Genomic DNA, 13,160 nt, shown 5'->3' with positions numbered 1-13,160 from the left:
TTGTAATCAAGAATGATTGTAGTGAAATTCCATCATCATTGTGATGGAGACTGGATGTAGGCTGCATTGCACTTAGCAGCTGAACCAGGATATATCTGGGTGTAATTTTCTTTCTCTTCTACTCTATTTCTGTTTTTGCTGCACAGGAGATAAAACTGAAAAATCTCATGCCGGGTCACGAGATAAAAAGAAAAAGTCTCGTGACTGGGTATGAGACAAAAATAAAAAATCTCCAGAAGTTGTTTCAAAGACCAGCAAGTATTGTCAAGTGAAAAAGGGGCTAAGATTTAACCCCCCCTTCTCTTAGCCACTGAAAACCATCACTTCATGTTCATCTTTTTCTACATCATCAGCCCAGAGAAAAAATCCACACCATGTTTTGCCCCTAATCTGAATATGAGATATGATAAGAAGGAAAGAACAGAAAATCACTAATCAAATTTTCTTACCAAAAACTCACATTGTAATTCGGACAGCAGAAGAAGGGCTTATCTGGGTTGGTATTTGTTTTGGACCAACGAAGCACTGGCCGGCAGCCGCACCCACACCGCTCTGGTACCCGCGACGGTCTGGTCCGACTCCGCATTCTCGTCGTCGATCGTGTAGAACTTCCTTGACCCTAGCTCGCACACCCAATCATGGTTTTCGTTTCAGTTCAACGAGTAGGAACAACGAAGCAGGAGAAGAACGTTGCTGGACAGAGAGAAGAAGATGAAGAGGGGTAACGATGCCATGCTAGAAATTGGGGTTAAAACTAGGTATAGGGACCACATTGGGTCAAACAGTTTCAATTGCCACCTCAGCTAGCCGTTATCTACGCCAGCGTGGCTTCAACGCCAGGTCACTGCCCGCGGCAATTAATTTGCCCGGAGATGTGGGGAGGGACAACCCTGGTGCAATTTTAACAAAGTCGGGGACATAAATGGTGCAATTGGTAAGTCAGGAACTAAATTGGTGCAAACTATGAATCTCAGGGACCACTTTGAGGTTTAACTCCTTTTCAAATTTCGTAATTTAGGATAAATGGGTTTTATTATTAGTAAACCTGTAATGTGGGATAATTAAAGCACATATTTTATAAATAAACATTTTTAATGAACATAGAGCATTAGTTCATTCTAAGCCACTTCTTTTTAGGGGGATTTTGTTCTTTAATGTGTTATGGTGCTGCCAACCTATTGAAGTCATTAACTAAAGCCAACTAACAATATCAAAGATTGTCTTGGCCAAAATTCAATTCAACAAGAATTTAGGATTGAAAAGGTATAGGCAACAATGATGATTATAAATAATGTGAACAATATATTTAAGAAAAAAGGACAAATAAGTCTCTGACCTTTTAACCCGCGGACATTTTCGTCCCTGACCATTAGAAAATACTTTTAAATCCCCGACCTTCACAAAAATTAGATGGATAAGTCCCTCCGTCTAAATGCCTCCGTCAGACTCAACGGAAAAGTCTGACATGGCTCCCGTTCTGATGACTTGGCGTCATAGATACACACGTGGACTGATGAGTCAACAGGATAGTTTCAAAAATTGGACAAATAAATCCCTCAATCCTAAAACTACGTCGTTTCCCGTTTGGCCCTAAATGGCCCCTTCTTCTTCCTCCTCCTCTTCTGTAAGGGCCCGCTTCAAGAAGATGATTAGAGAAGCTCAGGACCCCGTCTGCACCGCCCTTGAGGCCGCCGACGGCGGGGCTAGCTTCAAGGAGGACGTTTGGTCCAGGCCCGGCAGTGGTGGTGGCATCAGTAGGGTTCTCCAAGACGGGGCCATTTGGGAGAAGGCTGGAGTTAATGTCTCCGTTGTTTATGGCATCATGCCGCTAGAATCTTACCGCGCTGCAAAAGCTGCCGCTTCTTCTTACCAGAAGCCTGGTCCTATCCCGTTCTTCACCACTGGAATCAGCTCCGTAAGTGTTTCCCCCATTCAATTCTTTTCGATTTCAGATGGAATGGGAAATGACATCAACCTTTTTCAGGTTTTGCATCCGAAGAACCCATTTGCCCCAACCTTGCATATTATGATTTTCTATCCTTATTTTAGAGCTGTTTCTCATACCATTATTACTACTGTTGTCTGTCATATAGCTCAAAATCTTACTTATGCCAATTTCTAAGGTTATTGTCTTACAAATAAGTATCTGCATAAATTTGCTGCTACTGACTGTGTAACCCTGTTGCATTCTACAGATGCTCCTGGAGCACCTAGGCAGTGGTGGTTTGGCGGGGGGACTGACTTGACTCCTGCTTACATTTTCGAGGAGGATGTTAAACACTTCCATTCGGTATATTCTCAATGCAAAAATATTAGTTCATGACATTTTTGTGATTTAGATTTAGAATTTTAGGGAGAAAACAAGTCAAGTAAAACACTAATGAACCATAGTTTTGCTGTTTTAAAATGGCACTTCACATTCATGTATTGCTTCTTATGTGTTTTTTATAGATAGATTTGAAGTGTTGGATGGGTTTACCTGAATCTGATTCCTATAGCTAGTTTCTTTTCGTAAATAAGGCATCTAAAACAACCTTCTTTAGTAGGTTAAAAGAAAAAAGAGTGAGCTTATTGTTGTTGAAATAAGAGCAACTTGGAGGGCTGCCAATGACTTATACTCAGGTAAATGGAAATCTCTTCAAGTGAATCAATTACTAGATTTAGGCTTTGTAGGATATGCTTACACTTGGTCTAACAATCAGGTTGGGGAAGCAAATATTCAAGAAAGGCTAGATAGAGCAGTGGCAATAACAAATTGGAAGGAAGCATTCCTAGAAGGAGTGGTAAAGCATTTTCAAAGATATAGATTAGACCATTGTCCAATCCTAATCGATGTTCATGGGGAGAGCTTAAAAAGGAAGAGGCCATATATTTTCAGATTCGAAGAATGTGGCTTAGAGACTCTGAATGCAAAGAGATTATCAAAAGAAGCTGGGTTATGAACTATGATCAGATTGAAGAGAAACTAGAAAAGTGCATCAAAGCATTGCAAGAATGGAGAAAAGAGAAATTTAGGGAGCTTCCAAAAAAAAATAAAGGAAAATAAGAACTCATATGACAACTTACATCTCACTCACAAATTGAAGAAACAATTCTGAATTTGAAAAGGGCACAGGCAGACTTAGACGAACTCTTCTATCAAGAAGAGATTAAATGGGCCCAAATATCTCGTGCGAACTTGTTGAAAGCAGGGAACAAGAACACTCGATTTTTTCATTAGCAAGCATCTCAACAAAAAAGGAATAAAATTGAAAGAATCACTGATGACGAAGGGAATCTCTATAAAGAAAACGAGAAACAGAGTATATGGTTCTCCCTCTTCGACAACGAATGCACACCAGAACCTTCTCAGTCTGGATGGTGGTTTTTTTTGGAGGGAGAAACAGAGTATTCCTGCATTTGATCTTTGGCCTTCCTTAGGGTTTAATGTAATTCTGTAAAAGCTCTGTAGGTGTAATAGGCATTGTATACAAGGAAAGGGATGAGAGTGTATAACAGAGGCAGCACACAAAACGACGTCGTTTTGAGTGACAGGGACTTATGTGTTTCTTTTTCAAAAGCTCCATCCCACTAACGTGCCACGTGGGAACGCCGTTAAGCCAGGTAAGCAGAGGGGGAGCTAGGTCAGCCTTTTCCGTTGGGTCTGATGGTGGCTTATGGACGGAGGGAATAATCCGTCTAATTTTGAGGGACGTCAGGGACTTAAAAGTATTTTCCAATGGTCAGGGACGAAAATGTCCGCGGGTTAAAAGGTCAAGGACTAATTTGTCCTTTTCTCTAAATTTAAAAAAAAAGGTAAATTAAAAATTAGATTTTTAATTAATTATTTAATTTTAAATTTTAAAATTCAAAAATTTGAATTAACAATTAAACTATGTACGATTACTTTAAATATCACCATAATCTCCTAATTTCTGGTCCACATCCAAAATTCATCATTGGTGCTAGAGACAGTCATTCCAACGCATCATAACGCCATTCAGACGTAGTCGAAACACCGCTGTCCATGCACGCCGCCGCAGCCTCATTCTGCACCGCTGTTCCCCGCAGCCCGCATCGATGCCGTTGTTCCTCCGCAGCCCGTGCAAACGCAACCATGAAGAGCAACCCTACTCATCGCCGTCGTTGTCTCCCCGAACACCCTCATTAACGTGTATGGGTTTGTATACGTTAGTTTTTGTTCCGTTAATAGATTTCTCAGTGGGTGAGAAGGTTCTACATCCCCATCTTCCTACATCAATGATCATTATACTTACTAAGATGGCAATATTGTAGAGGTGCAAATTTCCAACAAGGTATTTATTGGAGGTTTTATTTGCATGCGAATGTTCATTTTACATGCAAAAAGGATGGTTGTTCGTGTTGCAAATCCATTATTATATTTTATTTTACATACAAAAGGGATGATTGTTTTTATTTAATTGGGGTGTTTTTTTTTTAATTTTTGGTGGGCCAAGAAATCGGTCAGTTTTTCTTTTGTATGTAAAATGAGCATCCATCCCTTTTGTATGTAAAATAAAATATAATAATGGATTTGCAACACGAACAATCATCCTCTTTGCATGTAAAATGAACATCTGTATGCAAATAAAACCTTCAATAAATACTTTGTCAGAAATTTGTGCCTCTACAATATTGTCATCTGAGTGAGTATAATGATCACTAACGTAGGAAGATGAGGCTGTAAAACATTCTTCACCCATTGAGGAATCCATTAACGGAACAAAAACTAACATATACAAACCCAAACACCGTATCTGGTGAAACAACGACCGGCGATGAGCGGGATTGCTCCTCACGGTTGTGTCCGCACGGGCTACGGAGGGATAGCGACGCGTAGTTAGGCTGCGGCGATATTGGCGTGGGAGTGCAACGGCGTCTACACGGGCTGCGGGAGGACAGCGGCGCGGGGTGAGGCTGCGGCGTGCACGGACAGAGGTGTTTCGACTACGTCTAAATGGTGTTAGGGGAACAGCCACGATATAATGTGTCGGAATGGCTGTCTCTGACACCGACGGCGAATTTTGGGCATAGACCGGAGATCGATGACGGCAAATTTTAGGTGTGGACCGAAAATTGGGAGATTATGGTAAAATTGAAAGGTTGTGTGAATGTGTTTAATTGCTAATTCTAATTTTTTAAAATTTAAAATTTAAAATTAAATAATTAATTAAGAATCTGATTTTTAATTTTTAACTAGTGTATGAACCCGTACTGAGCACGGAAAAATTTATAAAAATAAAAAAAATTATATGATTAGATATTTAAAAAAAAAACACAATAATTATTATTTTAAAAAAATTATAAAATTATGATCAAAATCAAAGTTTAACTTAAAAATAGTGAGTAATAATCATTTTACACTTTTTTTAAAGTAAAATAATTATACATTGATACAGAATTTAAAATAAAATTAAAATATTTACAATAGAATTCTATTTTTTCAAAGACTTCTCTATAAACAACATTAATAATGGTTGAATTTGCAGACATTCCTACGTGATTCATAAGTAAAACTTTTAAACGTCTTTTACTCTTAACTCTTGAAAGTGTCACATATAGTTGGTCATGTGTAAAAACTGGTTTGGACAAGTACAATCCAACATGAGATAAAGTTTGTCCCTGAGATTTATTAATTGTCATGGCAAACGATACTATTATGGAAACTGTCTTCATTGGAATCTAACTGGGACGGTTTCATTTGTTGGTACCATCTTCATTCTTGGAATCAAAGCAATATGACCAACATTGTTACTCGTTAAGACTTCACATTCTATGACATGATTTTTAAGCTTCCTAATTTGTAGTCTTGTACCATTACAAAGACCACTGGATTGGTCAATATTCCTCAGTAACATCACCGGAACACCAACCTTGAGTATTAATTTATGTGGAGGCAAACCAGAGCAATTTATGCTATTCAGTAATTCGGGACCATAGAGATCTAACTGGCTCTCCATATTCCCTTCATCCATACAAATCGAATCTGAACTGAGATATAATTTTTTTCCTCCAAGAATGATAGCCATCAGATGGTTGTTGACCTCTTCAACAATATCCCGCGTGGGAGCTAGTATAGTTTTTACTTTGAAAAATCTTTTGAGGACATGTTATCCAAAATATTTGGATAAGAAAAATGAACCAACTCATCAAATGCCTGGTCCGAAGAAGGAATAACAATATCTCCTGGAAGACATATCTCAGATTCACCATCCATATTGTTACCTATTAGACCATCACCAACTTTCAATAACCACTCACCAAATTGCTTTGTCTCATCTTGATCTGAAGCAGTCGTCCCTACAAAGAGTCTCATGTTTTTTGTTAGTTTGAGCACCTGACAAAACTTCCAAAGGCAAGACGAATTAACGGTTGAATGAACGATATCTTGTCACGATCCTCGTAGAATGACAGGAAGAAATTGTCTAAAGTCTCCACCTAGTACAACCACTTTTCCTCCAAAGGGCAAATCTTTGTTATATGTTATAGAAAATCTCATGATATCACCCAAGCATTTATCAAGCGCTTCATAGCAATACCTACTAACCATTAGAGCCTCATCCCAAATTATAAGTTTGGCTTTCAACAGCAGCATTGTTTGAGGGAAACCAGGTTTGATGTTACATACAGAATCCTTAGTTATATTCAGCGGTATTTTGAACCTTGAGTGTGTCGTTCTTCCATTGGGAAGAAGTAAAGATGCAATACCACTTGAAGTAATGTTTAACACAATATCACCCCTTGAGCGAATCTCAGCAGACAAAAGGTTCTAGAGAAATGTTTTTCCAGTACTCCTATGACCATACACAAAGAAAAAACCCCTTCATCACAATACATAGCTGTAACAATTTTATCAAATGCATATTTCTGCTCAGGTGTTGCGATGGCTAACATGTCTGAGGCACTTTTCTTTAAATCATCCCTGTTAAAGTTTAGCTCTTCCCTGATAACCCTTTCGATTAACAAAGAACTATCAACTTCAGTTGCTAAAGGCATAGAAGGATAGTCTTTCAAGGTTTTATCATAGGAATGTAAGATCTTGTCTATATCCATTAAGCACAACTGCTTAATCTCATCATCTGACATGGTTAATTCTGCATATTATACGATACTATAAAAATTCAATCAAACTAAAAATGATCAATAATGAAGAACTTTTATAATTGCAATTAATAAAAACTCACTCCTCATGTTCATCACGGTTCTCTGTCTATACAAAATATCATCTGAGAGTTCATGCTAACATATATTCCAGACATGCTCTGGTCTTGAGATATTGTTGGATGTTAATAGAATGACAAATAACCTCCTAACATATGATCCTGAGGCCCATGAGCTTGCTTCCTTAATTGCATCCATGAATTCTCTGTCATCTTGCAAGAGTCCAAGGGTGAAGCATGCATCTCTATACGTAGCATAAATTGTTCCTCCTATTGTTCTTATATCTCGAAAATTCATACATCCTCTTTGAGTATTCAAGAGAAGTCGTTGGTAATATTTTTCGGTATTTGCTACAAAAAAAACTTGGTTAAAACCCTACTTTTAAGTTGCTAAATGGATTAGGCTACGCGATTTCAATTATTATGATGACAATCATGCATGAGAATTAAGTGTTATTTAGAAAAGGGTTAAGATTAACGATAAACATGCATATGTGTTAGTCATGCTCTTATTATGTTTCTCTCTTTTTTTCCCCTCCATATGCATCTTTGTTTAATGTGATTGATTTAGTCTAGAATTTTGAATGTTAAATTAGTGGAGGCTATACTGCTTGGTTCCCAACAGTCAAGACTACTTGGGGATGCTTGGCACAAACTATTCTAATACAAACCTCTCTTGTTAGTTGTCACCCATACGGAAGGAGGAAATTTAAGTCTTCAAGATGAGAATAATAAACAAAGAAGTAAGAAATAATCTGATTCTCAATTTTGTTGTGATGTGTGTATTATTTCTTATCAAAGATATACATTATGCTTTTTGTAGGATGTGAAAGCAAGAGTGACTCAAACTTTGTTGTTTTTGGTCGGCATAAATTCTTATATCCAATCTGCATTATTTAGTGATTATGTATCTTGGCATTAGTGCATGTCTTTGCAAGCTAAAATTTATAATTTTATATAACTGCCTATGAAAATCTTGCTAAAAGTGCCCCAACTCCTCTCTTTATTGGCCGAATACAACATGAGCTATGTATTAAATCTGTTTTTGACTGCAGAATCTTTTTTTATGATGAAAAGATTATGTTTTCTTGCAGAAAAACACAGAACTGAATTTTATTTTTGTTCTGTTTTTAAATGAATAGTCCCAAGAAAAGCAGAAACTGCTGAGGTTGAAATTATGACAATTATGAGGGTGAGGATCATACAAATGCGGGACTAAGTGTATGAAAATAGAGAAACAATTGTGTGTATGAATAAAATTAGAAGTACTACCATTTCAATGGAGCTAATGGATTTGGGGTCTTTGAATCTCGGTAAAGACCAAAGTCTGATTACTTTGACATGAATCTTCCAACATTCTTTTGGCGGTGCAATCATCTCCAACAAATCATATCACCTAACCATTTTTTCTCTAGTGAAAAAAATAAAAGCAAATGTAAATTCTAGCAAGTACGTATGGTAAGATTGTGGGATCACACCTTTTAGAATTTTATAGCAACTAAGAAGAGGTATATTTTTGGGTAAATCATTTTAAAATTGGAAAGCATCAAAAATCACATATCCTCCATAATCCAAAAGAAGAAAAAATCTGTCTTGATGATTTAAAAAACAAAAAAAAAAAATTGAGTTGAAAATAAAACACTTACTCTACATCATAAATACTGACAAATCAAAATGTACTGAGTAAAAAAGAAGTATGAAAATAAGATCTGAATCGATGCCTTTCTTGCAGCAGCTCACCTCCATCAGTTACAGATAGAGAGCATTCCAGTGTGACGGCGATCTGAACGACAACAACATCAGTGAAAGTCTCCTCTTGCCGGTCTACTATCTAACCTCTCTGGTCACATTAGCATCTCCGATCATCGTCGACCTCCTCGCCGGCACAACCCCGTCATCATCCGTCGCCGTATGAGCAACCAGTCTTCTCATCTTCGCTGCTCTGAAGTTGCCAGTGCCAAGCCGCCGTTCTCCATTGCTGGCGTATATGCTTACTTGCTGGGAGAGAGAAGACCCAAAAAGACTAAAAGATGACTTTGGGTGCGGGTTGAAATTAATTGTATGAGATCCGGATAGGTTGTCTATCTGCTCAGTTTGAAATCGGAATTAGTCTCCGTAGGTCCATGTTTTATTAAGATACAATGGAGGCAAGCAAGCCGACATGGTGTGGGCCCTACTTTTTTTTCCCTTTTTATCACCATTTACAAATTCTATGCTTTGTTTGATTGTTGTATAAATTATGGATCTACATTGAGCCGCCTAGAAAATTAATTTATTTTGCTTACGTTTTAGAATGAGTTTAATTAATAATTTGTTATATAAAATTATTTTATATTTTTAATAAGAGTAATTCTTGGCATACAAGCGATTAAGGCTTGTAAGCCTTACAAGTTCAATTAAAACTAACGCTCAAAACACGCTTCGAACCATTCTTCTTCCTCTTCGTCTTCTCCTTCTTCTTTTCTTTCGTTTCTTGCCTTCTCTTTCTCCTTCTTCTTCTTCTTCTTGCTGCACGTTCTTCTTCCTCTTACTCTTCTTCTTCTCCTTTTCTTTCGTTTCTGCACGTTCTTCTTCATCGTCTTCCTCTTCTTCTTCATTTACGTTCTTTCTCTCTGTTTTATCTTTTTTTTTTTCGATTTTTCATGGTGAAATCGTTTTTGAAGAAGAAGAAGCAGTAGAAGATGAGGAGGAGAAAGAGAAAGAGTTCTGAATTATGCATAAGATGTATTTTAACAAATTTTGAGTGTATTTCTTTAAATCCTTTGGGTGTATTTTCTGTAATCCTTTGGGTGTATTTCTATAATCGTTTGGGTAAATTCCTGTAACCGTTTGGGTGTATTTCTGTAATCATTTTGGGTGTACTTCTGTAATCGTTTGGGTGTATTTCTGAAGTTCCATTATCTTCAAAAGGATTACAGAAATACACCCAAAGGATTACGAAAAATACACCCAAAGTATTTAAGAAATACACCCAAAATTCGTTGCATAATTCAGAACTCTTTCTCTTTCTCCTTATCCTCTGCTGCTTCTTCTTCTTCAAAACGATTTCAAAGCTTGATTTCAGAAACTATGAAAATCGAAAAAAAACGAAGAAGAAGAAGAAGAAGAGGAAGAGGAAGAAGAAGAAGAAGAAGAAGAAGAAGAAGAAGAAGAAGAAGAAGAAGAAGAAGAAGAAGAAGAAGAAGAAGAAGAGGAAGAGGAAGAGGAAGAGGAAGAGGAAGAGGAAGAGGAAGAGGAGGAGGAGGAGGAGGAGGAGGAAGAGGAGGAGGAGGAGGAGGAGGAGGAGGAGGAGGAGGAGGAGGAGGAGGAGGAGGAAGAGGAAGAGGAAGAGGAAGAGGAAGAGGAAGAATTCCTGTAACCGTTTGGGTGTATTTCTGTAATCATTTTGGGTGTACTTCTGTAATCGTTTGGGTGTATTTCTGAAGTTCCATTATCTTCAAAAGGATTACAGAAATACACCCAAAGGATTACGAAAAATACACCCAAAGTATTTAAGAAATACACCCAAAATTCGTTGCATAATTCAGAACTCTTTCTCTTTCTCCTCATCCTCTGCTGCTTCTTCTTCTTCAAAACGATTTCAAAGCTTGATTTCAGAAACTATGAAAATCGAAAAAAAAAACGAAGAAGAAGAAGAAGAAGAGGAAGAGGAAGAAGAAGAAGAAGAAGAAGAAGAAGAAGAAGAAGAAGAAGAAGAAGAAGAAGAAGAGGAAGAGGAAGAGGAGGAGGAGGAGAAACGTTCTGAGTGTAGCGCTTTGAAAATAGGAAACGTTGAATAACGCATTAAAAGGCCTAGTAACTTGTAAGACTTGTAAGTCAAAAAGACTTGTATGTGTAGCACTCCTCTTTTAATAAATCAAATCTAATGATGATATTAGTTAATAATACATAGAATAATTCCGTTTAGAATGAAAAAAGTTTTGCCTTCTATTACTTTTGCTTACAGAAATATAAAACTTAAAACTTAACAATTCATGGAATATAAAATACTAAGGAAATAAGGTGATTTATAAATTATCTTTAATTTATATATAATATAATTAAATTTAATGAATTCAATTAGAGTAAACAATAAATTATTTATTTATTTTATTTCAGACTTTATAAATGAATAAACCAATTAACTAATATAAAGAATTACAATTAATGTAGTAAAATTAATCAAGTATTATATACTATAATAAATTACATTCATATTTAAATATCTAATCAAATCAATTAGCTGATATAATTAAGTCATACCAAAACACTTAAAAATACACCGTTCTTAATTTAATATTATCTATACTATATAAAACATATTTAAATCCATTTTTCCGTGCGTATATAATTTAAAGTAATTTACAATTTATTTGATTGAATATTATAATGTAAAATAATTTATAAATTAACGTTAATTCATATATAATATATAATTAAATTTAATAAATTTAATTAGAATAAACAATAAATTATTTATTTTATTTTAGACTTCATAAATGAAAAAACCAATTCACTAATATAATGAATTACAATTAATGTAGTATAATTAATTAAGTAATATAAATTATAATAAATTATATTAATATTTAAATATCTAATCAAATCAATTAGTTGATATAATTAAATCGGAAAACACTCTTCAGAGCATGCCATGTCAGCTCTATCATTAAGTAGAGAAATCCGATTTTTATATAATAGAATAGATAGAATAGATTTATCTTTCTTTTTAAATTCATTGTTGACATTATTTACAATCATTATTATTTTTCTATATTTTCTCTTAATTTACCTCTCTATGTATTGTCCCGGTCTCATTCTAGTGGAGATGAAATCCAATGTTGGTTACTTGGCAGATGGTAAAGAGGTTGGGAATACAAGTACATGGCATTATAATGCCATCAGGGATTTGAATTCGGATCCTATTTTTGCATGGTATGATCCACTCCATTGGGACAGCATTTGCAGACGTCGCGGGGAAAAAGTGTGGTTTTTGAATTCAGTGCCACAATTGATAACAACAATGAACATCATGATGGTCTAATTAATGTGAAAGAGTGTGGGGGTGCACCCAGTATTTTCAGGCCTTGTGAGTGTTCTACAGGGAGTGGAATTGAACTTGGAGTTGAAATTGGACTTTGGGGTGAAGATGAATTTGGCAATTGACATTATGAATCACAAAGATGTGGATGAGTACAAACTATTGGTTGCATTGGAGAATGGATTCGAGTTGGATGATCAACTGAAAATGGATTTTGAATCGCGAAGTAGAGCAGTGTTAATGCTAATAAGGAAGGAAAGCAGCGCCACGGAAACTAAGTTACCCGCTCAAGAATGTGATTCAAGTGAAAAATGTTCATGTTCATGTGACTGCCTACTAGGTATGAAGAATAAAAACACTCACAATTTCAATAAACACATTGTTTTACACAGAACTCTACTGTGAGGCACTGGTTAATCTTTCTTAATTTTCTTTTTCTATATTTTATGTAATAAGGCATTTGTATTTTTATTTGAGCAGATGTCCTTGGGTACTTATGGAGATTAATCAGGATTTAGAATGGTGACATTGCATTAATCATGATCATGATCTCAGGAATATCTTCTGTAATGGCTTTAATTTTGCAAGAGAAGTTGAAAAAACAAAGAGAAGACAAGGCAACTCCGGTACCTAGTAGCTTGAAGATGAGAAGGTATTGTTGTTTCTCTTCAGGTTTTGTTTGTGCCTCTGATTTTTTGTTTTTGCTTGCTTTTTCTTAGTCCTATTTTTACTTGGCAATTATTCTCTCTCAAATAGTCAAATCTCAATTTATAGTTGATTTGGATTACAAGTTTTAGTTACGGTTGCAATTGTTGTCAACCAAGTAAGCTCAATGTTAATATGCAGTGCAACTGCAAGCAATACTATTGACAGATCCAAACAGAAATGCAGATGACTCAGCTTCGAGATGTCGGCTTGGTTATCTGTGTTTTCTGGTTTGATACATATCTTTTATTAAATAAATAGTAACTCATTTTCTT

General features: G+C 36.0%; 3 protein-coding genes across 3 annotated transcripts; 1 reads left to right on the top strand and 2 right to left on the bottom strand.

The window, feature by feature from the left end:
• Positions 1-1,594: 1,594 nt before the first annotated feature.
• LOC107614917 (coproporphyrinogen-III oxidase 2, chloroplastic-like) lies at positions 1,595-2,942 on the top strand. The gene is made up of 4 exons (XM_021111805.2): positions 1,595-1,915; positions 1,985-2,060; positions 2,190-2,290; positions 2,703-2,942. Exons 1-4 carry the CDS (start codon positions 1,595-1,597, stop codon positions 2,940-2,942), a joined length of 738 nt encoding a protein of 245 aa, XP_020967464.2.
• Positions 2,943-4,024: 1,082 nt separating this feature from the next.
• Positions 4,025-6,316, bottom strand: LOC148543675 (uncharacterized). The gene is made up of 3 exons (XM_088498635.1): positions 6,087-6,316; positions 5,712-5,991; positions 4,025-4,231 (listed from the first exon to the last, which is right to left on the bottom strand). The coding sequence occupies exons 1-3, from the start codon at positions 6,314-6,316 to the stop codon at positions 4,025-4,027; spliced, it is 717 nt and encodes a 238-aa protein (XP_088354761.1).
• A 75-nt stretch (positions 6,317-6,391) lies between these two features.
• On the bottom strand, positions 6,392-7,086 carry LOC107614916 (uncharacterized). The gene is made up of 2 exons (XM_016317043.2): positions 6,820-7,086; positions 6,392-6,769 (listed from the first exon to the last, which is right to left on the bottom strand). Exons 1-2 carry the CDS (start codon positions 7,084-7,086, stop codon positions 6,392-6,394), a joined length of 645 nt encoding a protein of 214 aa, XP_016172529.2.
• Between the last annotated feature and the right edge of the window lie 6,074 nt (positions 7,087-13,160).

The sequence above is a fragment of the Arachis ipaensis genome, chromosome B9, assembly GCF_059453495.1.
Source record: "Arachis ipaensis isolate K30076 ecotype BB chromosome B9, ASM5945349v1, whole genome shotgun sequence".
Taxonomy (NCBI): domain Eukaryota; kingdom Viridiplantae; phylum Streptophyta; class Magnoliopsida; order Fabales; family Fabaceae; genus Arachis; species Arachis ipaensis.
The sequence above is the reverse complement of the archived record's forward strand: the minus strand, read 5'-3'. Positions and strand labels throughout refer to the sequence as shown.